The sequence below is a fragment of the Mustelus asterias genome, chromosome 7, assembly GCF_964213995.1.
Source record: "Mustelus asterias chromosome 7, sMusAst1.hap1.1, whole genome shotgun sequence".
Taxonomy (NCBI): Eukaryota; Metazoa; Chordata; class Chondrichthyes; order Carcharhiniformes; family Triakidae; genus Mustelus; species Mustelus asterias.
This window is the reverse complement of record NC_135807.1, coordinates 134,583,275-134,608,678: the sequence shown is the minus strand read 5'-3', so window position 1 is coordinate 134,608,678 and position 25,404 is coordinate 134,583,275. Positions and strand designations below refer to the sequence as shown.

General features: G+C 47.4%; 1 protein-coding gene across 3 annotated transcripts in view; it reads left to right on the top strand.

Moving 5' to 3' along the window:
• tshz1 (teashirt zinc finger homeobox 1) overlaps positions 1-25,404 on the top strand; it is a 267,008-nt gene that overhangs the window by 90,988 nt on the left and 150,616 nt on the right. For 2 of the 3 annotated variants that reach the window (XM_078216866.1, XM_078216867.1), the window contains exon 2: positions 21,223-24,360. In XM_078216866.1, the coding sequence (XP_078072992.1) occupies positions 21,223-24,353 (3,131 nt within the window). In that variant the 3' untranslated portion in view covers positions 24,354-24,360. Of the gene's footprint in view, positions 1-21,222; positions 25,077-25,404 lie in introns of those variants that run through there. The other variant, XM_078216865.1, reaches the window with a different exon arrangement.

Sequence of the window (25,404 nt, the reverse complement as noted above, 5' to 3'; positions counted from 1 at the left end):
CTTCCCCTCACAATTTTGTACACCTTTATCAAGTCACCCCTCACCCCTTCTTATGCAAATGGAATGTTGGCCTTTATCGCGATGGGGATGGAGTATAAAAGCAGGGAGGTCTTGCTGCAATTGTACAAGGTACTGGTGAGGCCGCAACTAGAGTACTGTGTGCAATTTTGGTCCCCTTATTTGTGGAAGGATGTATTGGCCTTGGAGGGGGTACAGAGAAGGTTCACCAGGTTGATACCGGAGATGAGGGGGTTAGCTTATGAGGAGAGATTGAGTAAATTGGGCCTGTACTCGTTGGAGTTTAGAAGGCTGAGGGGAGATCTTATAGAAACATATAAGATAATGAAAGGGCTAGACAGGGTAGAGGCAGAGAGATTCTTTCCACCTAGAAAGGAAACAAGAACTAGAGGACACAGCCTCAAAATAAGGGGGAGTCAGTTTAGGACAGAGTTGAGGAGGAACTTCTTCCCTCAGAGGGTAGTGAATCTCTGGAATTCTCTGCCCATTGAAGCAGTGGAGGCTACCTCGTTAAATATGTTTAAGTCACAGGTAGATAGATTTCTGATCAATAAGGGAATTAAGGGTTATGGGGAGCGGGTGGGTAAGTGGAACTAAACCACTATCAGATCAGCCATGATCTTATTGAATGGCGGGGCAGGCTTGAGGGGCTAGATGGCCTACTCCTGCTCCTATTTCTTATGTTCTTTATTCCAAGGAAAATAACCCCAACCTATCCAATCGCTCCTCATAGCTACACTTTTGTAGCCCTGGCAACATTCTTGTCAGGGGTGAGTTTGGGTGATGTTACGGAGGGGGAGTTAGGTGGTCTTAGTGATGTCGCGCATATGTGTTCAGAGCTCAACTCAGGGCCAAATACGACGCCAAGGTTACGGTGGTGCAGCCTAGGCCAGTTTTCAGAGAGAGAGGGATGGAATCAGTAACCAGGGAATGGAAAAGCGGTTAAGAGTTGCCAGCAACTGCACTCTCCCCTGGACTCTCCCCTGCACTCTCCCCTGCACTCTCCCCCCTGGACTCTCCCCTGCACTCTCTCCTGCACTCTCTCCTGCACTCTCCCCTGCACTCTCTCCTGCATTCTCCCCCCTGCACTCTCCCCTGGACTCTCCCCTGTACTCTCCCCTGCACTCTCCCCCGGACTCTCCCCTGGACTCTCTCCTGCACTCTCCCCTGCACTCTCCCCTGCATTCTCCCCCCTGCACTCTCCCCTGGACTCTCTCCTGCACTCTCCCCTGCACTCTCCCCTGCACTCTCCCCTGGACTCTCCCCTGCACTCTCCCCTGCACTCTCCCCTGGACTCTCTCCTGAGTCCTGTATATTTATTTGATTCTTTGAAGTTAGCGCATTTTGCCATTTAAAAAAATTTATTGAACAAAAGTTGAGGAAGGTCTTATTGGTAAATGGATGGAATGTAGAATAAAATCTTTCCAGTTGTCAGCGTTATACAATAGGTGTTGTTATCAATATCAATATCGTTTCTAATAAGCATGTTAAAGAATTCCACGTCTGGTAAAAAAAATCTCCAAATTCAATTGGTGTGAAGAGGATTAAAGGTCACCTTACGAACCAGTTCAACTGACCTGTAAGGGGCAACAAAGTACTAAGAATACTATTTTTTCTAAGCTGAAAGCACACTTCAAGTTTTATAAATAGAACATGACATGCCAAAACCAGCAATATTTGTTCTCATGAAGCCGGCATTTGTAGTGAGCTGATCTGCCTCACTTGTTTGTTAAAATTCTTTCTGGAGATGTAATTATCCCTGGCTTGGTCAGCATTTACTGCCCCGGTAGGTGGTGGGGGTGGGTAAGCCACCTTCTTAAACCCACTGCAGTCCATGGTGGTGTTGGCGCACCCACAGTGCTGTTCTGTCAGGATTTCCAGGATTTTGACCCAGCGACAGTGCAGGAACGAGTCAGGTTGGTGTCTGATTTGCCGGGGAATTTGCGTTTCCTGCCCTTGTTCTTCGAGGTGGTACAAGTCGTGTGTTTGGAGTATTTGTGTCGGAGGAGCCTTTGTGAGTTGCTGACGTGCATTTTGTGGATGGTACGCACTTTGCCAGTGAAGGGAGTGAATGTTTAACATGTGGAAGGGGTGCCAATCTAGTAAGCTGCTTTGTCCCAGATGGTGTCAAGCTTCTTGAGTGTTGTGTCAAAGTTCCGATGGAATCGGAGTCTGACACCCTTTCAAGTCGTACGCTCCTGATCGTAACAACGCTCTTGGTGAAGAAATTTCTCACCCATTCCTCCCTGGAATTATTTAAAATCTGTGAGCTCTCATTATCCAGGGTAACAGGGTCATTTGAAACTGGATGGGGTGGCTTTCCCTCTTTTGCCAACCTCCCCAGGTCCAGGTAAGGGTCCCACACTCGAGGTTATGAGCCATGGCCAACCTTGAGCTGCACTCATCCAGGCAAGTAGAGAGTATTCCAAAAAGGTAGGGTTCTGAAGACTGTGGAGGAACAGAGAGATCTTGGGGTCCATATCCACAGATCTCTGAAGGTTGCCACTCAAGTGGATAGAGCTGTGAAGAAGGCCTATAGTGTGTTAGCTTTTATTAACAGGGGGTTGGAGTTTAAGAGCCGTGGGGTTATGCTGCAACTGTACAGGACCTTGGTGAGACCACATTTGGAATATTGTGTGCAGTTCTGGTCATCTCACTATAAGAAGGACGTGGAAGCGCTGGAAAGAGTGCAGAGGAGATTTACCAGGATGCTGCCTGGTTTGGAGGGTAGGTCTTATGAGGAAAGGTTGAGGGAGCTAGGGCTGTTCTCTCTGGAGTGGAGGAGGTTGAGGGGAGACTTAATAGAGGTTTATAAAATGATGAAGGGGATAGATAGAGTGAACGTTCAAAGACTATTTCCTCGGGTGGATGGAGCTATTATAAGGGGGCATAACTATAGGGTTCATGGTGGGAGATATAGGAAGGATGTCCGAGGTAGGTTCTTTACTCAGAGAGTGGTTGGGGTCTGGAATGGACTGCCTGCAGTGATAGTGGAGTCGGACACTTTAGGAACATTTAAGCGGTTATTGGATAGGCACATGGAGCACACCAGGATGATAGGGAGTGGGATAGCTTGATCTTGGTTTCAGATAAAGCTCGGCACAACATCGTGGGCCGAAGGGCCTGTTCTGTGCTGTACTGTTCTATGTTCTATCTCACTCCTGACTTGTATCTTGTAGATCATGGACAGGCTTTGGAGAGTTAGGATGTGAGTTACTTGCTGCAGAATTTCCAGCCTCTGACCTGCTCTAATGGCCATGCCATTTATGTGACAGGTCCAGATCTTTATGTTATCTTGTTGCTCTGACATATAACTCTATGTAAACAGAACATATAAACTTCATGATCCCCACCTTTTAGCAACATTTGCAAAGAATTGCTCCAATAGACTGCTGGCAGTGAGTTCAACACTGCGGCAGTGGTGGTAGGGGCGGCACGGTGACACAGTGGTTAGCGCTGCTGCCTCACAGCGCCAGGGACCCGGGTTCAACTCCTGGCTTGGGTCACTGTCTGTGTGGAGTTTGCACGCTCTCCCCGTGTCTGCGTGGGTTTCCTCCAGCTGCTCCGGTTTCCTCCCTCAGTCTGAAAGATGTGCTGGTTAAGGTGCATTGACCCGAACAGGTGCCGGAGTGTGGCGACTAGGGGAATTTCACAGTAGCTTCATTGCAGTGTTAATGTAAGCCTTACTTGTGACTAATAAATAAACAACACTGCAGTATTTACTTACGCATACCTTGGTTACATGATATCATGAGTGTCTCACACATATATATCATTGAATGATACAGTATAGAAAGAGGCCATTTGACCCATCTTGCCTGGGCTGGCCCATTGAAAGAGCTATCCAATTAATCCCACATTTCAGCCATTTCCCCCATTAACCCTGTCAATCAGATCTGCTCAAGGACGCGTCCAATTGCTTTTTCAAAGTTCCGATGGAATCGGAGTCTGACACCCTTTCAAGTCGTACGCTCCTGATCGTAACAACGCTCTTGGTGAAGAAATTTCTCACCCATTCCTCCCTGGAATTATTTAAAATCTGTGAGCTCTCATTATCCAGGGTAACAGGGTCATTTGAAACTGGATGGGGTGGCTTTCCCTCTTTTGCCAACCTCCCCAGGTCCAGGTAAGGGTCCCACACTCGAGGTTATGAGCCATGGCCAACGGCAAAGCCAACGCATTTGAGGTAACGATGTCAGAGAGCGAGAACCTTGAGGGACAAAGGCTCCTGATAGGAGCGAAGGAGGATCCTTTGGGTAAAGGTCCCATGTTTCCTTTAGGCACACATGAGGAAAGCAACGAGAAACAGTCTCATACAAAAACAGAAAATGCTGGAAAATCTCAGCAGGCCTGACAGCATCTGTGGAGGGAATAACAATTGCGTGTATCCTCCTCCCACTCATGGTGCTCATTGAAAATGGGTGTGGGAGGAGGGGGGCAGCTAGAAGCAACTGAAGAGGAAAGTGCAAGACCATGAGGCGTGGAATAATGAGCAGAGGACGCCGCCCTGAGGAGGATCATTGCCACTCTGAATCCCAAACCACCGTTCATACTCTGGAGTCATGTTGGAATTTAAGCTTATTTTCCTTGAACTGACAGAAACTCTAAACAAAAATCATAGGTGTGTTTCTGGCAGATTTATCTTTGTCGGAAAGGATGGGGTGGGAGGGAGAAAATCTATGGTTCTATTGTCGATATTTCTGTCTCCAAAACAAGTTTAAGTTTATTTATTAGTGTCACAAGTAGGTTTACATTAACACTGCAATGAAGTTACTGTGAAAATCCCCCAGTCGCCACACTCTGGTTTCCTCACACGGGGCGACACAGCGGTTGGCACTGCTGCCTCACAGCGCCAGGGACCCGGGTTCGATTCCCGGCTTGAGTTACTGTCTGTGTGAAGTTTACACCTTCTCTCCGTGTCTGCGTGGGTTTCCTCCGGGTGCTCTGGTTTCCTCAGATAGTCCAAAGATGTGCAGGTTAGGTGGATTGGCCATGCTAAACCACTCCTTAGTGTCAGGGGGACTAGCTAGGGTAAATGCATGGGGTTATGGGAATGGGGCCTGGGTGGGATTGTGGTCAATGCAGACTTGATGGGCTGAATGGCCTCCTTCTGCACTGTAGGATTCTATGATTCTTAAGTTCCATAAAACTGACAACTGGAGTTACTATAGAAGGGAAAAAAGAAACAGGGCTATGCTTTTGCACCCGGGCTTTACCTCACATTTAACAGCAGACTGAGTTTAGTCGCATCTGGGACGTAGCCCTCTGTCTCTCAAAAGAAAATCAAATGAAAAACCCCTTTACAGCACATTACTCTGTAGCATTGACAGTAGCAAGGTCAGGTATGGAACGATGGACTTAAAGATGTTCCCTCTTATGGGGAGGGGGAAGAGTTCATAACGAGATGTCACAAATATAAAAGAGTCACTGAAAAATCCAGTCAGAAATTCAGGAGAAACCTCTTTACCCTGGGAGTGGGGAGAATGTGGGAACTCGCTGCCACAGGGAGGTGGTTGAGGTGAAAGGCGTGGATGCGTATTAAGGGGAAGCTGGAGAAACACATGAGGGATAAAGGGATAGAAGAATATGCAGATGGAGTGGGTTGAGGGCTGGCCTGTGTGGAGCGGGAACACTATCGTGGACATTAATACAAAAACAAAAACCACTGCGGATGTCGGAAATCTGCAAGTAAAGCATTAAATGTTGAACAAACTCAGCAGGTCAGGCACTATCCCTGTGGAGAGAGAAATCCAGCAGGGTTTTCCAGAGTCCAAAGATGTGCGGGTTAGGTGGATTGGCCATGCTAAATTGCCCTTTAATGTCAGGGGGACTAGCTAGGGTAAAATGCATGGGGTTATGGAGATAGGGCCAGGGTGGGATTGTGGTTGGTGCGGACTCGATGGGCCGAATGACCTCCTTCTGTACTATAGGGATTCTATGATCCATCCCCTCATGTGACGATTCCCATGGTGGGCGGGACTGGAAAACCCCGCTCAACATTTCAGCTTGTAGCATTTCGTCTGTCGCGTTCCGATGAAAAGTCATCGACCTGATACCTTGGGCGAAATTTTCTCATCCCGCCCACCACGGGGATCATAGCGAGCGGGACACAGACCGTGCAAAGGTTGACTTTGGGCGAGATTTTCCGGTCTTGGGGCGAGCACGGCCGCAAAATCCCTCCCGTTGACTCTGTTTCTCTCTCTGTGTATTTCCGTGCCTTCTTTTCCCCTCTTATGGAAGCCTGGCCCAGTTGGGCTGAATGGCCTATTCCTGTGATGTTAATCCTATGGGATTCTCTCTAATAATGAAGCACTTCCATCTGGGTGCCTGTTCCAGAATCCCTCATCTGTGTCACAGTGTGAGAGGTGAGCTGTGTTCAGCCTGGTTTACATAAAAACAGATCTGTATTGTGTTGAGAGAAAGCTTGTTTGTTGCTATGCAACCGAGAAAGCAGTGTTGGCCAATTAATGCTCATTGCAAGATCCATAAGAACTTTTACTTTTTTTCTTTTTAAGTCTGAGGTGAATTTGTAATTGTCAGAGTCAGGGTGAAAGTTGAAACCTTTCCTTACCCTTACTTAGGCCCCAACTTCAGTGCAAACATTCCCTAGTTCGGTTTCGCACAGACAGGAGATGAATTATGAAGCCATTACCCTGCATCTTCTCTCAGACGTTGGAAGGACATCCCCGCTGCAGCAATGTTTGATTGCACAACCCTCGCGAGGAACACCCTAAGTCCGTTCGGAGATATATTTTCCACAGCTTGCTCGTGGTAACTGTGGAGTGTCTCAACGGCAACCAGTCGTTTCATATCATAGAATCCCTATAATGCAGAAGGAGGTCATTTGGCCCTTCGAGTCATCTACACCGACTCTCCGTCGGAGCATCCCACCCAGACCCTATTCCTGTAACCCTACACATTTACCCTGCTATTTCCCCTAACCTACAAATCTTTGAACACTAAGGGACAATTTAGCATGACCAATCCACCTAACCTACACATCCTTGGACACTAAGGGGCAGTTTAGCATGGCCAATCCATCTAACATACACATCTTTAGACACCAGGGAGCAGTTTAGCATGGCCAATCCATCTAACCTACACATCTTTAGACACCAGGGGGCAGTTTAGCATGGCCAATTCATCTAACTTACACATCTTTGGACACTAAGGGGCAGTTTAGCATGGCCAATCCACTTGACCTGCACATCTTTGGACACTAAGAGGCAGTTTAGCACGGCCAATCCACCTGATCCGCATATCTTTGGACTGTGGGAGGAAACCGGAGCACCCAGAGGGAGCCCACGCAGAAACGTGGAGAAGGTGCAAACTCCACACAAATAGTCATCCAAGGCTGGAACCAAATCCGGGTCTCTGGCACTGTGAGGCAGCAGTGCTAACCACCGTGCCAACGCACCGCCCAATTACGTTACATTCAGAGGCAGTTCTGCTGCAGAGAGAGAACAGAAGAACACCAAGAGTTACAACATTAACAATTATTTCATTCCCACTGAGTCCAATATGGTTAAGACCCAAGTGGCTTTTCCCCCCCCTTTTGGTGAAAGAAAAAACACAAAATGAAACTTCCAGGTTTTATGCCTTCTCTTTGTAAAAAAAAACACGTTAAATTCAACGGACTGGTCCATTCAAAAGTATTTAATTTGCTGAAAGTAAAACGTTACGGGTTTTATGAACACGTAACGAGGGCAGAGCGTTGGGAAATGTTTTTTTAAAAATTCCAACCATGTTTAAGGCAGATTTAATTTACCCTCTGTCATTAAAACCTTTTTTAAAGGCAGGAATTGGAGGCGTTTTTCCACAAAACATACTGATGTGAAATACAGAGGATAGCAGGTAATACACAGGCATCGTGACCATCAGCAGAAAAGAGAGGATATTAAATCAGATTTTGACGCAAGCATCAAATCCACACTTTTTTGGGGGTGGTACACAAAGTCTTAGGTTTGTGGAGTTGAGATGTGCATTATTTACAAACCTTCCCCCCCCCCCCTCACCGCCCCCCACATGACCGCCCCCTCACCCCCGTTTGCATGCAGTTTGGGACCTGCTGGACATCTGGTTTTATTAATATAATAAATTGTCCTTTTTTTCTCCCTCTCTCCGTCAGTCATACAGTGAGCAATGAAAGGATGCGATACAGACTCGGAATGATGGATTATAAATCATTTGAGATTGAATTACAAGATAATTTGAAAACTTAGCAGTTTGCATTTTGCAGTTGGGATTGTTTTGCAAACTTGCAGTTTTTTTTATGACTATCTGGGATTTTTATTAGTAGCTTGTTGAGACATCTATCACGCCGTTCCTCTTCTGTTAGCAGTAGGCACATCTCTGCAGCCAGGAGAGTTGCAACATTGACGCCAGCATTAGCTGGTCCAAAAAAGATTGCTGTATTTTCATTGACACGCAATGCATTACCATAATTGGCTTTTCTACATGATAGGACAGAGGAAATAATAATGTCATTTTATTTACAGCCAGAGTGCCCCTTTATGAGACTTCTCCAAGTTTCTGCCGCGCTGCGGAGGTCAAATGACATCTTTTGATCAACCCTGTCTAAAGATATCAAAGCTGAGTGGCAAGTAATGGAGAGCTAGTGACAACCCAAATCTGGGGAAGAAATAAGACTGCCAGTTTCCTATTAAACAGCCTGCTAAACAGCACAGCTTCACCATGTCTGCTCCGAAGCTACCCTGAGCACCTAAATCAGCAGAGTGAAAGGAGAGTGAATTGAACATTAGCGCTGCAAATGACTGCGATGATTGCCACAGCCCGCCCGCAGCAACCGCCCCCCCCTCCTCTCTCTCCCGCTGCCACCACCTCTACCCCCCACCCAACCCCCCCTCCACCAACCCCATCCCCTCCACGCACCAACAAAAAAAATCAGCAAGCAAACAGTGCGAATTACAGTTAGACTGTTCTCATCCGATTTGATTTTCGTCCTGCTTCTAGCTGGTTTTCTGATCTGGTTTATTTAGGGTTGACACTGGCCAAATGGTGTAGCGGGATATCTCTGACAGATATTCTTATTGATTTAACAAGTTGCGCACGAGAGAGGAGCTGTTTCCCTTGCACACTTTTCTCTGTCAGTTTTATTCCTGGTTGATCTGCGATTTTAAATATATATTTATATTCATCGTGAGGTTTCCACTAGGCACTTTCCTATAGTCTGAAGTTAGCCAGTGTTATTTTCAGGCCAGTTTCTTGTGATGTTTTATTGTTTCCTCTCTGGTGTTGTTTTAATTCCTCCCTATTTGTAAGAGAACCTCACAGCTTATTCTTCCTTTTTTTTTATTAACGCAATGATTTTCCTGCTCTTTTTTTTTCTGTCGTTCAAGCCAGTTAACTCTCAGTTTTGTGTGCCCTACCGTCCAGTAATGACGAGAATCCGTGCTGAAATGCCTTCTCTGCTGAGTTGGATTCACCAGGAGCCCGAGGCTTTGTCAGCCTGATCTCTCATGCCCTCAATAATGGAGCCATCTTCCTCTCCACTGCAGTGTCACCTGTCTAGGTGAGCCAGGCTGGTTGCTACGTGAAGTGACAGTCAGCTTTGAGGCGCCGTCGCCTTGGCTGACAAGTACGGTGTGATCCATCTTGCAGAGATAACTTACCCAAGGAGGTGCTTTTTCTTTTTTGGCTTGATCGTCCAACTGTTAAAATAATTACTGACCGGGATATTTTCGGTAAACCCGTCGCAGATCGTGGGTAACGTTGGAAGTGTGGCATGAAATTATTTCAAACTTTACATTATTCGTGGAATCATACGGCACAGAATCGTAGAATCCCTACAGTGCAGAAGGAGGCCATTTGGCCCATCAAGCCTGAACCGACAACAATCCCACCCAGGCCCTATCCCTGTAATCCCACGTATACCCTGCGAATTTCCTTAACACTAAGGGGCAATTTACCATGACCTGCTCTTGGGAGGAATTATTCAATTAGTTTCCTCTGCTCATTCCTGCAGCCCTGCAATTCTTTCCTCTTCAAATATTTATCCAACTCCTCATTGCAGGTTCTTTTTCAATCTGCTTCCATCGCTGTTTCAGGCAATGCCTTCTAGATTGCAACAACACATTATGAAAAACAAAAATTCTTCTCATCTTTAGTTCTTTTGTCAATCGCCTTAAAAAGACAAATGATATTCAAACTGTTTTTTCTTCCCACGAGTGTGAGGCATCTGGTCTTACTCTTTTTTCATAGAATCATTACAATGCAGAAGGAGGCCATTTAGTCCATCGAGTCTGCATCGATTCTCTGAAGGAGTTTCTTACCCAGGCCCAACACTCCGCCCTATCTCTGTAACCCCACGCATTTAGCATGGCCAATCCATCTAACCTGCACATCTTTGGACACTAAGGGGCAATTTAACATGGCCAATCCATCTAACTTGCACATCGTTGGACACTAAGGGGCAATTTTAGCATGGTCAATCTATCTAACCTGCACATTTTTGAACACTAATGGGCAATTTAGCATGGCCAATTCACCTAAATTGCACACCTTTGGACACCAAGGGGCAATTTAGCGTGGCCAATCCCCCTAACCTGCACATCTTTGGACACTAAGGGGCAATTTAGCATGGCCAATCCACCTAACTCACACATCTTTGACACTAAGGGTCAATATATCATGGCCAATCTACATAAACTGCCCATCTTTTGGACTGTGGGAGGAAACCGGAGCACCCGGAGGAAACCCATGCAGGCACGGGGAGATCGTGCAAACTCCACACAGACAGTGACCCAAGGCTGCAATTGAACCCGGGTTCCTGGTGCTGTGAGGCAACAGTGCTGACCACTGTGCCACTGTGCCGCCTTAATTGGAAAACTTAATTGGAAAAGATAGGTGAGAGATCAAAGTTTGTAGTGCAGAACAGCACCAAGTTGAAAGAAGGAAGGAAAAGTGGAGACCCAGTAAGTGGGAGACATGTTTGATGACACCAAGTTTTGAGTTGCTGAAAACCTGAAGATTGTTGGAGGAAGGTGAGAGAGAGATTCGCTACCAGTGAAAAGGCATAGGGGTAAAACCTCTTTGAATAAATTTTGTCAAATCACATAATCTGCAATGAACCTCCCTCCTCTTTAATAATTGAGATGTTCTACTTAACACTGGAATATGATTTTTAATTTGGTTAATTAATTGTTCTGTGTGAGAAGTGTGGATTAATTTAATATCTGCGCAGTACAGTGGTAAGCTCATTGGAAAATAGAGAGGACTGGTTTTCACCAGGGAACCAATTGAAACTATACAGAGAGTTTACATTTTTAAAATTCATTCATGGGACATGGGCGTCGCTGGCTGGCCAGCACTTATTACCTAGTTACCCTTGAGACTGTGGTGGTGAGCTGCCTTCTTGAATCGCTGCAGTCCATGTGCTGTGGGTTGACCCACAATGCCATTAGGGAGAGAATGCCAGGATTTTTACCCAGTGACTGTGAAGGAACGGTGATATAATTCCAAGTCAGGATGGTGAGTGGCTTGGAGGGGAACTTTCCGATGGTGGTGTTCCCATTTATCTGCTGCCCTTGTCCTTCTAAATGGAAGTGGTCGTGGGTTTGGAAGGTGCTGTCTAAGGATCTTTGGTGAGTTGCTGCAGTGCATCTTGTAGATAGTACACACTGCTGTTACCGAGCGTCAGTAGTGGTTGGAGTGGATGTTTGTAGATGTGGTGCCATTTGGTAAATTAATTGTTCTGCGTGAGGAGAATGGATTAGTTTAATATCTGCACAGTACAGCGAGAAGCTCATTGGAAAGTAGAGAGGGGTGGTTTTCACCAGGGAACCAATTGAAACTATGCAGAGGGTTGGGTAAACATGCCCTGTGATGATTTTCCAATGTTTCAGGAATATCAACTCTGTTGACTGGGAGGGATTTGTGTCCAAAATGGTTACAAGGCAGACTTGTACAGAGATCGTTTAGCCACAGCGTTGACAAATGGAGTGACATGCATTTCAGAGTGTTTCATTCTTGAATTATCTTCAGCGCGCTAGTTAAGAGCTGACGCAAGCGTATTCTGTTGCACAGTCTGGGGAGGGGTGGGGTGAGGGAGCAATGGCGTTGATGGAAAGAGCGTCGCTAATGTAGAGAGTTGCAGAAAACTAGTGGAAAGCAACACTGCAGTCTGTGTATAACTTTGACACACTGCAAACCATCACCTCAACCTACATACACAGGATTTGACTGGCTTCTCATTTCAGCTGAGGCGCTTAATTGGGGAAGTGCTGATAGGTGCAAATTCAGCCAATTTTTCTTCTTAAAAAACTTGCATAAAAATGATAATCATGAGTCCGGGGTATTGTCTGTGGAATCCAGTTCACTGCTGCCACAGACATAACATGTGCTGAAAAAGGTTTCAGAAACATTACGCGCAGCATAAATAAAGTAGGCTGAAGATTAAATATAATGCCAGAGCACTAAATATAGATTCAGATATATGTGATATGGAAGAGTCCATATAACTTGTTAGCATGGTCACAAAGGGTACATTTTTCCTCGCTTGCACATAATCAGTACAGCAGGAATGTTACAGCAAGCTCTGATGAAGGGTCATCCAGACTCATAAATGTTGGCTCTATTCTCTCTGCACAGACGCTGTCAGACCTGCTGAGAATTTTCTGTTTTTGTTTCAGATTCCAGCATCCGCAGTAATTTGCCTTTATCCTAATGTTATAGCCAGTGGTTTGTTATCAAGCAGATACTTGCACCTTTTATTCACTCATAGAATCAAAGAAACCTTACAGTGCAGAAGGAGGCTATTCAGCAGGTTGAGCCTGCACCAACAACAATCCCATCCAGGCCTTATCCCCGTAATCCCGCGTATTTACCCTGCTAATCCCTCTGACACTAAGGAACAATTTAGCACGGCCAATCCACCTAACCTGCACATCTTTGGAGTGTGTGAGGAAGCCGGAGCACCCGGAGGAAACCCACGCAGACATGGCGAGAACGCGCAAACTCCACACAGACAGTGACCCGAGGCCAGAATTGAACCCAGGCCCCTGGCGCTGGGAGGTCGCATATTGATATAGAGTGTTTTCTGCCACCAAGTTGGCTGATCATTAGCAAAGAACACTTTGTATCATTCTCCCTCAGTGTCAAGGGAGTAGCAGGGTAAATACATGGGGTTACAGGGACAAGACCTGGGTAGGATTGATATTGGTGCAGATTTGATGGGCTGAATGGCTTCCTTCTGCACTATAGGGATTCTACGATTCTAAGAAAGAGAGATTTGTGTCGAAGCAGTGCCTTTCACGACCATAGATCTTCCCATGTGTTTTGCAGCCAGTGCAGTGATTTTGAAATGGAGGTATTATATGTTGAAAACAGTGGCAGCCAATTTGCAGACAGCAAGCTCCCTGCAGACAGTAAAATGATAATGGCCAGACAGTCTGTTTTTTTGTGATTAAGGGATACATAGCCTCTCGATGACAACAGGGATAACTTGCCTGTTCTTCTTTAAAATCATGCCAAAGCATCTCCTGCATCTGGCAAACTTTAACCAGGCTTGATTTCCCCATCAAAAAATGGCACCTCTGACAGTGCAGCACACCCTCAGAAATGTGCCTGAGTGTGAGCCTTGATTTTTATTTTGGCTCAAGTCCTGGAGGGGGGACATGAACCCCAACCCCCGTTTCCTTACTCAAAGGTGAAAGTAATACCCACTAACCCACCGCTGGCACAATCGTGAATGCTCCTTCGCACCGGATGTATTAAGTTTTGTATCAAACCCGAAATGGTTTCCTGAAACATTTGATTTTCTAACTGTGAACAAAAATATTGTCGGACTTCAGGAAACTTGCTTTGAAGAAGGGATACATTTTGGGTTGTGAATCACCACGTACTGCATCGCTCTGCCATTGGCTTTCCAGAAATAGCATCTCGCCATCAACATCCCAATGAATTTCTATAAACGGCTGCATATTCATTACCATTTAAACTCATGGCAGAAGGTTAAGGCTGGTATTCAACAACTTAAGGGCCCTTTTAAGAAGGAGATTAATCTTTCTGCAATACCCCCCAATCTATCTGGCCGAGAAAGGGACCAATTAAAACTGCAGAATCTCACACCTGCAGGGTGTAAATTGTTATTCGAGATTTAATAATTTCAAAATGTTCGACAGTTGATCCCGCCACTCAGTGAGGTCCTGCTATCAGCTCACATTTTCAGCAAGTTGTGATGCAAGAATGTCTCAAGTTATAAGGGCAAGGGACAGTGTTTAGCTAACAGGACACACCGCTAGAGACCCCTCTCCATTAAATTCTGCCATGCCATATTATCTTGGTTCAACTCTTGGAATCAAAATTGTACATTTACTCCATGGTAACGCATAATGGACAAGTAAAGTTTATTTATTAATGTCACAAGTAGGCTTACATTAACACTGCAATTAAGTTATTGTGAAAATCACCTAGTCGCCACACTCCGGCACCTGTTCGGGTACACTGAGGGAGAATTTAGCACAGCCAAAGCACCCTAACCAGCACGTCTTTTGGACTGTGGGAGGAAACCAGAGGAAACCCCCACGCAGACATGAAGAGAACATGCTGTCTCTGCACAGACAGTGACCCAAGCCAGGAATTGAACCCGGGTCCCTGGCGCTGTGAGGCAGCATTGTTAACCACCGTGCCACCGTGCTGCCCAGTAATCAGTTAATGATTCAGAACTGACCCAAGTAGCTGAAGCAAGTGCCATCCCACACTATCAGCATATCAGACCCAAATGTTAATAAGATCCAAGACTGCACAATACTTGGGAGAATACTATATTTATTGTGTCACTGATCCTTTGTATTGGGACAAGGGCAGCACGGTGGCACCGTGGTCAGCATGGCCTTGGGTGACTGCCTGTTTGGAGCTTGCACGTTCTCCCCGTGTTTGTGTGGATTTCCTCCAGTTTCCTCCCGCAGTCCAAAGATATGCAGGTTAGGTTGATTGGCCATGATAAGTTCTCCCTTCGTGTCAGGAGGGGACGAGTAGGGTAAATACGTGGGGTTACGGGGATAGGGCCTGGGTGGGATTGTTGTTGGTGCAGGCTCGACGGGCCGAATGGCCTCTTTCTGCACCATAGTGATTCTACGATGCTATAAAATGTTGACAATCGCTCTTCACTGTTCAGAAATGTTTTTTAACCGTTGATTTTCATTAACAAGAAGCTTTACCAGATTAGTGAGAATATGAGCAAAGGAACCTTTCATTAACGTGAGTAAAGCAAGGATCGCTTTCAAAGCACAATGGAAAGGATGTTTTTCCCAATGAAAGCCAGGGCAGCACGGTGGCACAGTGGTTAGCACTGCTGCCTCATAGCGCCAGCGACCCAGGTTCAATTCCTGGCTTGGGTCACCGTCTGTGTGGAGTCTGCACATTCTCCCCATGTCTGCGTGGGTTTCCTCTGGGTGCTCCAGTTTCCTCCCACAGTCCGAAAGACGTGCTGGTTAGGTGCATTGGCCATGCTAAATTCTCCCTCAGTGTATCCGAACAGACGCCGGAGTGTGACGGCTAGGGGATTTTCACAGTAACTTCATTGCAGTGTTAATGTAAGCCTACCTGTGACACAAATAAATAAACTTAAAGAACCTCAGGTACTATGCTTTCAAGAGTCCGTGTGTCCTTCCCAATCCTGGCTCCATAAGACACGTCAAAGGGCAAGGGTTTCCTGAAACATTTGATTTTCTAACTGCAAACAAAAATATTGTAGGACTTCAGGAAACTTGCATTGATGAAGGGCTACATTTTGGGTTTGGATACCCTCAGCTTTGTTCCCCTCCCAGTTGCAGAACTTGCTGCGGTACAGTGTGGTCAGATGAGGTGTAGAGATTTGTTCTATTTTCATTTCACAAATAAAAAATGCAAGCTTGGAATTAGAAGAACATCAGATCTTTTTGGTAGGTGGCTGGGGAGGTGACCCTCCACCAACGCATCAAACCTTGTTTCAGTCATTACCTGAGTTTTCGAGGCTAGATTATTGAGTGTGCAAATGGAACCATTCTCCACATAGTTGTCCACTTCCTTTATTCTCCAACATCTCCTAGTCTGTCACTATCAGATACTAATTTCAAATTCTGTCAGGAAAAAAAACTGCTTTCTCTCTCTTTGAGTTTTTAAAAAAATATTTTTGGAGGAACGTTGTATATAAAAATGGGAAAGTTTGTGGATTCGATTCAAAGAAAACTAAGGCCGGAACTCTACCACCTCGCCCGCCGTGGAATCAGAGTGGGCGAGGGTCCAACAACGGAAATATCCGTTAACCTCGGGTGGGAACTTCCGGTCTTGCCCGAGCGAGGCCATAAAATCCCGCTCTAAAAGACAACAAAGAGTAAATATGCAGTTTGGGCACAGCACGATGCCAAGCAGAGATCGCTGCCACATTAGTTAACATAAAATACTCAGGCACTCTTACTTTTTATTTAAGGAAATCACACATTTGGTGTAAACATTGTGGCGGGTAGGATTAAATGATAATTTAATAAATCTGTATAATATGCGGGGTTGTTTAACACTGAACCCACCTCAGCATCAGAATTCATGTTGCATTGTGTGGCATCATTAATATTTTAAAGATTAAACCTTAACTTTATTATTTTTTGGGATCAGTAACCTCAAGATATTACTTAGGAATGGCTTCAGGTTTTTGCAATAGTTTTGGATCCCCAGATCCACCCGATCTCTCCTGCTGACTCTGCGTCCCACAACTCAATGGGCCTGATATTAATGGGCAAAACAGGGGAGGTCAGGGTGGTGGGGGTGGAGTGGGGTGGGTGGGAGGCAGGGGGAGGGGTGGGGGTTGGTGAAAAAGTGTGGGAACAATCCAGTGTCACCCAGGGACTTGGAGGCCGACCAATCTAAACTCCTGGCCGGAATGAAAATCGGAAAAAAACAACCTGAAACTTACCTGCTGGCTCTTTTCCAACACCAGGTTAAAGTCCAACAGGTTTATTTGGTAGCAAAAGCCACTCGCTTTCGGAGCGCTGCCCCTTTGTCAGGTAAGTGGGAATTCTGTTCACAAACAGGGCATATAAAGACACAAACTCAATTTACAAGATAATGGTTGGAATGCGAGTCTTTACAGGTAATCAAGTCTTAAAGGTACAGACAATGTGAGTGGAGAGGGGGCTAAGCGCAGGTTCAAGAGATGTGTATTGTCTCCAGCCTGGACAGTTAGTGAGATTTTGCAAGCACAAGCAAGTCGTGGGGGCTACAGATAGTGTGATATTAACCCAAGATCCCAGTTGAGGCCGTCCTCATGTGTGCGGAACTTGGCTATCAGTCTCTGCTCAGCGACTCTGCGTTGTCGTGTGTTGTGAAGGCCGCCTTGGAGAACGCTTACCCGAAGATCAGAGGTCGAATGTCCGTCACCGCTGAAGTGTTCCCAAACAGGAAGAGAACAGTCTTGCCTGGTGATTGTCGAGCGGTGTTCATTCATCCGTTGTAGTAGCGTCTGCATGGTCTTCCCAATGTACCATGCCTCGGGACATCCTTTCCTGCAGCGTATCAGGTCGACGACGTTGGCCGAGTTGCAAGAGTAGGTACCGTGTACCTGGTGGATGGAGTTCTCACGTGAGATGATGGCATCCGTGTCGATGATCCGGCACGTCTTGCAGAGGTTGCTGTGGCAGGGTTGTGTGGTGTCGTGGTCACTGTTCTCCTAAAGGCTGGGTAGTTTGCTGCGGACAATGGTCTGTTTGAGGTTGTGCGGTTGTTTGAAGGCAAGAAGTGGGGGTGTGGGGATGGCCTTGGCGAGATGTTCATCTTCATCGATGACATGTTGAAGGCTCCGGAGAAGATGTTGTAGCTTCTCCGCTCCAGGGAAGTACTGGATGACGAAGGGTACTGTGTCCCGTGTTTGTCTTTGCGGAGGGCTTGTCAGTAGGGGATGGCTTCTTTAACGTGTTTAGGGTGGAAGCTGGAGAAGTGGAGCATCGTGAGGTTATCCGTAGGCTTGCGGTACAGTGAAGTGCTGAGGTGACCGTCCTTGATGGCACAGGACACGGTGGACAGAGTACCCTTCGTCGTCCAGTACTTCCCCGGAGCGAAGAAGCTACGACATCTTCTCCAGAGCCTTCAACATGTCATTGATGAAGACGAACATTTTGCCAAAGCCATCCCCACACCCCCACTTCTTGCCTTCAAACAACCGCACAATCTCAAACAGACCATTGTCCGCAGCAAACTACTCAGCCTTCAGGAGAACTGTGACCACGACACCACACAACCCTGCCACAGCAACCTCTGCAACACGTGCCGGATCATCGACACGGATGCCATCATCTCACATGAGAACTCCATCCACCAGGTACACGGTACATACTCTTGCGACTTGGCCAACGTTGTCAACCTGATACGCTGCAGGAAAGGATGTCCCGAGGCATTGTACATTGGGGAGAGCATGCAGACGCTACGACAACGGATGAATGAACACCGCTCGACAATCACCAGGCAAGAGTGTTCTCTTCCTGTTGGGGAACACTTCAGCGGTTACGGGCATTCGACCTCTGATCTTCGGGTAAGCGTTCTCCAAGGCGGCCTTCACGACACACGGCAACGGAGAGTCGCTGAGCAGAGACTGATAGCCAAGTTCCGCACACATGAGGAGGGCCTCAACTGGGATCTTGGGTTCATGTCACACTATCTGTAACCCCCACGATGCTCATGACTTGCCTGGGCTTGCAAAATCTCACTAACTGTCCCGGCTGGAGACAATACACATCTCTTTAACCTGTGCTTAACCCACTCTGCACTCACGTTGTCTGTATCTTTAAGACTTGATTACCTGTAAAGACTCGCATTCCAACCATTATTTTGTAAATTGAGTTTGTGTCTTTATATGCCCTGTTTGTGAACAGAACTCCACTTACCTGACGAAGGAGCAGTGCTCCGAAAGCTAGTGGCTTTTGCTAACAAATAAACCTGTTGGACTTTAACCTGGTGTTGTGAGACTTCTTACTGCGTTTACCCCAGTCCAACGCCGGCATCTCCACATCATGGCTCTTTTCCGCCCAGGATCCAACTCCGGGTTTTTGCCCCAAATTCCAGCTCCAGGTTTTGTCCATGGATCCAGCTCCAGGTTTTCTCCAAAATCCAGCTCCAGGTTTTGTCCATGGATCCAGCTCCAGGTTTTGCCCCAAAATCCAGCTCCAGGTTTTGTCTATAGATCCAGGTCCAGGTTAGAACATAAGAACGTTAGAACTAGGAGCAGGAGCAGGCCATCTGGCCCCTCGAGCCTGCTCTGTCATTCAGTAAGATCATGGCTGATCTTTTCGTGGACTCAGTTCCACTTACCCGCCCGCTCACCATAACCCTTAATTCCTTTACTGTTCAAAAATTTATCTATCCTTGCCTTAAAGACATTCAATGAGGTAGCCTCAACTGCTTCACTGGGCAGGGAATTCCACAGATTCACAACCCTTTGGGTGAAAAAGTTCCTCCTCAACTCAGTCCTAAATCTGCTCCACCTTATTTTGAGTCCATGCCCCCTAGTTCTAGTTTCACCCACTAGTGGAAACAACTTCCCTGCTTCTATCTTATCTATTCCCTTTATAATCTTATATGTTTCTATAAGATCTCCCCTCGTTCTTCTGAGATCCAATGAGTATAGTCCCAGTCTACTCAGTCTCTCCTCATAAGCTAACCCTCTCAACTCTGGAATCAACCTAGTGAATCTCCTCTGCACCCCCTCCAGTGCCAGTATATCCTTTCTCAAGTGAGGAGACCAAAACTGTACACAGTACTCCAGATGTGGCCTCACCAGCACCTTGGACAATTGCAACATAACCTCGCTGTTTTGCCCCAAATTCCAGCTCCAGGTTTTGCCTGACAATTGAGTCGACAATGTGCCCAGTCCCCCATCAGCCTCCGGCAAGTCTTCCCTCCATCCCACCTAGTCAGGCCTTGAGTTAAAATTACAGATCAGATCCTGATTATATCGTCAGACCTAATTTATATATGTAACCAAAAGCCAGTAAAACTCTGGCGAAAAGTTGGTACTGGTCTGAACTGGAGTTCCATTTTTAAGTTTTTCCAAGAACAGTTCGGACCAGTACCAGCCATTCCCCAAGCTTTACTGGCTGTTCCTTCCTTCCTGTGTGGTCCCCCTGACATAGTAGGGTGGTATACAGATAGAAAGGAAGGCCTGCATTTATATAGCACCTTATTTCACAACCTCAGGGCATCCCCAAGCATTCTACAGCTCAGGAAGTACATTTGGAGTGCAGTCACTGTCGTGACGCGGGAAATGTGGCAGCCAATTTGTGCACAGCAAGCTCCCACAAGCAGCAATGTGATAATGGCCAGGTCGCTGGTTTGGGTGCTGCAGGAAGGGGAGGGAGGTTTCAGAGAGGGTAACGGAAGTTTGTTAGTTTAGCCGCCCCCTTCTCCAACAGGCCTGGCTTGCGCCGGTTAAACCAAGGCCAACAGATTTTTATTGTTAGAAACCTTCGAGGGAGACAGTTCTGGGCTGGGATTTTCCAGCTGCAGTCACCCCAAGACTGGAAAATCCCGCCTGATGTCAACGGACCTTTGCACCGTCCTGTCGTAAAATCATAGAATCCCTACAGTACAGAAGGAGGCCATTCAGCCCATGAAGTCTGCACCAACCACAACCCCACCCAGGCCCTATTCCTGTAACCCCACATATTTAGCTAATCCCCCGACACTCGGGTCAATTTAGCCAATCCACTTAACCCGCACATCTTTGGACTCTGGGATGAAACCGGAGCACCCGGAGGAAACCCACGCAGACACGGGGAAAATGGGGACTTCGCACAGACAGTGACCCAAGCTGGGAATTGAACCCAGGACCCTGGCGCTGTGAGGCAGCAGTGCTAACCATTGTGCCACCGTGCCACCCTATGATTCCCGTGGTGGATGGGACAGGAAAGTTCCACCCTTGTTTTTTTTAAATTTTACTTTTGAGAAAAGTTAACTCTCTAAGAAAGCCCAGTAATATTCCTGCAGTCAAATAAAATGTGTTAACATTTAGTTCAATGTAAATTGGGAAATACCACATGTTTATTGTAGGCTATTTGCCGAATCCATTGAGCTGGCAGCGGGTAGATGGAGCTCAGATACAGGTCTGCCTGGAGGGGCTGAGTGGCCTCCTCCTAGGTTCCTAAATTAATGATCCTTTGAGAAATGAAGGATTCCAGCAGCCGTCAGTAATCTTTTGCTTTTGTGTCTTTTCGTTGGCAGCTTACGTCCCTGAGGAGGAGCTGAAGGCGGCGGAACTGAACCAAGATCTTCAGGACAAGGAGCAGCCCCTGGGGAGCGACCAAGAGCAGGATGAGTTCATGTGCGCGGAGGAGGAAGAGGGCAAAGAGGTGCCCAGTTACCAGAACTCGCCCGTCAGCACGCCCAACAACCCGGAGCCGGGCTACGGTTCACCCGCCAGTGACGCCAGCGACCAGCTGGCCGAACTGCAGAGCACCTCATCGAAGGAAGGACAGGAGAAAGAGGAGGGGTTGAGCGCGGAGAGCGCCCAAGCTTCGCGCGACAGCCTGGCGCAGATGAAGGCCGCCTACTCCAACCTCCTGAGTAGCTCCTACTGGACGAGCCTGGGCCTGGACCTGAAGAACCCCAGCCAGCCGAGCGCCAGCACCAGTAGCAGTGGCAGCAGCCACAATGGCAGCAGCCACAACGGTAACGGTAACGGCGGCGGCGGGTTGGGCTACGACTGGCACCAGGCCGCTCTGGCCAAGACCCTGCAGCAAACCCCGTACGGCGTGCTGCCCGAGTCCAGCCTGTTCAGCACCGTCCAGCTGTACCGGCAGCACAGTAAGCTCTTTGGCTCCGTCTTCACCGGGGCCAGCAAGTTTCGGTGCAAGGACTGCAGCTCCGCCTACGACACCCTGGTGGACCTGACGGTGCACATGAACGAGACGGGCCACTACCGCGACGACAACCAGGACAAGGATGCCAACAACCCCCGCAAGTGGTCGAAGCCCAGGAAACGCTCCCTCATGGAGATGGAGGGCAAGGAGGACGCGCAGAAGGTGTTGAAGTGCATGTACTGCGGGCACTCCTTCGAGTCGCTGCAAGACCTCAGCGTCCACATGATCAAGACCAAGCATTACCAGAAAGTGCCTCTCAAGGAGCCAGTGCCCGCCCTCGCCTCCAAGCTGCTGCCACCCAACAAAAGGAGGGTCCAGCACGACATTCAGCCTTGCTCCCCGGATTCTGCCGTGAATGCCGCTGGCGTGCCGGCTGGTGAATCGGCTTCTTGCCAGAAAGCTGCCAATCCCTACGTGACCCCCAACAACCGCTACGGCTACCAGAACGGTGCCAGCTACACCTGGCAGTTTGAGGCCCGGAAAGCCCAGATACTCAAGTGCATGGAATGCGGCAGCTCCCACGACACCTTGCAGCAGCTGACCGCCCACATGATGGTGACCGGCCACTTCCTGAAAGTCACCAACTCCGCCTCCAAGAAGGGGAAGCAGCTGGTCTTTGACGTGGTGGGCGAGGAGAAAATCCAGTCCATCCCCTTGCCGCCCTCAACCCCGACAAAAATCGCGGCGCCCACCACCCTGGTGAAGCCCGAAACCCCGCCTCCGCCGCCGGTTCCCGAGCCGCGGAAGGAGTACGAGGAGGGGCCAGCGGAAGAGAACGGGAAGGAACGGGAGATAAAGGAGGAGAAAGATGATTCCGCGGAGAAGTTTGAGTCCACTTCGCAGTATCAGTATCTTCGGGAAGAGGACCTGGATGACAGTCCGAAAGGTGGGATCGACATATTGAAGTCTTTGGAGAACACCGTCACCACAGCAATTAACAAAGCCCAGAATGGAGCGCCCACCTGGGGGGGCTACTCCAGCATCCACGCAGCCTATCAGCTGTCTGGGTCCATACGACCCTTTCAGCCGGCAGTGCAGAACGTTCAGTTGACCCCATTCTATGCCAGTAGCATAAAGGCCTTGTCTTCGGAACACCTCACAGCAGTGGAGCCTTCAGAGTGCCAATCGCCACCACCTCAAAAGAGTAACGTCCACGCCATGGAGGAACTCGTGGAGAAGGTGACGGGTAAAATGACCATCAAATCGGAGGATAAGCCAACGGAGAAGGAGCCGGTCGTCACGCCCGTGACCAGAACAAGCTGCGGCTCATCTCCCCCCAGCACTAAGGACCTTCCCAAAGCTGAGGACCCCGACAGTTCGACGCAGCCAAAGAGAGGCGCGGAGGGGGAGGAAGTGAAAGTGAAAAGGGAGAGTAATTTGGAGAGCCCTCCTCCGAATGGGACAGAATGTTTAAAATCAACTGTCAGCAATGGCTGTAACAGTATGGCGATCATTACTGACCATTCGCCAGAGTCACCATTTGTCAATCCTCTTAGTGCACTGCAGTCAATTATGAACACACACTTGGGCAAGGCTGCCAAGCCATTGAGCCCCAGCCTTGACCCATTGGCCATGCTGTACAAAATCAGCAACAGTGTGTTAGACAAGCCCATATTCCCTGCTGCGCAGGCTAAACAAGCAGACATTGTAGACCGATACTACTACGAGAACAACGACCAACCCATCGACCTAACCAAGTCGAAGAGCAGCAAAAAGCTCATTTCAGCCATGACCGAAACAATTCTCTCCTCATCGCGGGAAAACGCTTTGCTGGACATCTCCGACATGGTCAAGAACCTCACCGGCCGGCTGACACCCAAGTCTTCGACCCCGTCGACCGTCTCGGAAAAATCCGAAGCGGACGTGAGCAGCTTCGAGGACACCTTAGAGGACATCTCGCCCGTGCAGAAAAGGAAAGGCCGACAGTCCAACTGGAACCCTCAGCACCTTCTGATCCTCCAAGCCCAGTTTGCGGCCAGCTTGCGCGAGTCCTCCGAAGGCAAATACATCATGTCGGACCTAAACCTGCATGAGCGGGTGCACGTTTCAAAGTTTACCGGTCTCTCCATGACCACCATAAGCCATTGGCTGGCCAATGTCAAATATCAGTTGAGAAGGACAGGTGGAACTAAATTCCTGAAGAACTTAGACACAGGTCACCCTGTTTTCTTCTGTAACGATTGTGCCTCTCAGTTTAGGACTCCTACCAGCTACATTGGCCACTTGGAATCTCACTTAGGATTTTCTATGAAGGATCTCTCAAAGTTATCCGTAGAGCAGATTCGAGAACAACAGGCCATTTCAAAGGTCATACCAAATAAGACATTGAGTTCAGTTGGGTTGTCAGAGGAGGACATAAGCTGTACATTCCAGTGTAAAATGTGCAACCGAACTTTTGCCAGTAAACATGCGGTCAAACTACATCTTAGCAAAACACATGGCAAATCTCCAGAGGACCATCTGTTATATGTAACTGAATTTGAAAAACAATAGTACCCAGGTAAGGAGATGTGTAACTACGCATGTACAGATAAACACAAAGCATGACAAAAACACTCAAGGATGAATGTAATGAACATTTCCTCATGTCTAGACAGTGTGTACTTATTTGTCATTTTTATTTTGCTCCCCAACAAGTAATCTCCAGAGAACTAGGATCACGATTGAGTTCATTGCTACAATAATTTCTCTTATCATGTAACAATCCCGTGTGTTGTTCGGACAGTCTCACGGTTTCAGATTCAGAATCTTATTTTTGATTCAGGTGAGCACATATTTAATTGTATATTTGGAAGGAGGAGGTTCAGGGTCTGGTTGAGGAAACAAAAACAAAAAAGCACACACATTGATATCAAAATGGAATGACATCATTGCAATTTGACCCGTTACCTTTTGAACTTTGAACTGGAAGCAATTACTGTCGACGTAATTCCATGACTGCGACTGCAGTTCCTTGTGAGAAAACGAAATAAAAGTTATATTTGAACCTGTACTTTATACGGGAGGTTATGTGTTATATTGTAGGCCGTGGCAGTACATCTGTTGACAAATACTTGGTAGTTGTGAAAGCCCTTAGTTCAGAGAATTGAAGAGGAGTCTAAACATCCAAACATTTTGCCGTTTCTGAAAATCACTGTTTCCAATCTTAAAGAACACATCTTCTCTTGTAAAGGCCTGGCGCTGAATGTACGGAATTAAAACATGAGAAGCATCCAGAATCCCACAGCATTTCAAAATGATGTCCTTCTTTGTATATGGTGTTAGACACCCTGTATGCATGCGTTAAAAGAAATGTCAATCCTCCTAAAGCTCAAACGGGAGAACAATTGAGAATTTTAATTTTGGGATCGTTTCGAATTTTTAGAGAAAGAGAATAATGAAGACTTGTATTTACATAACGCCTTTCACACCTGCCGAATGTCTCAGTGCACTTGACAACTCATTTAAGTACCCTTGAAATATAGTCATCATATCATAGAATCTCTACAGTGCAGAAGGAGGCCATTCGGCCCATCGAGTCTGCACCGACCACAATCCCACCCTG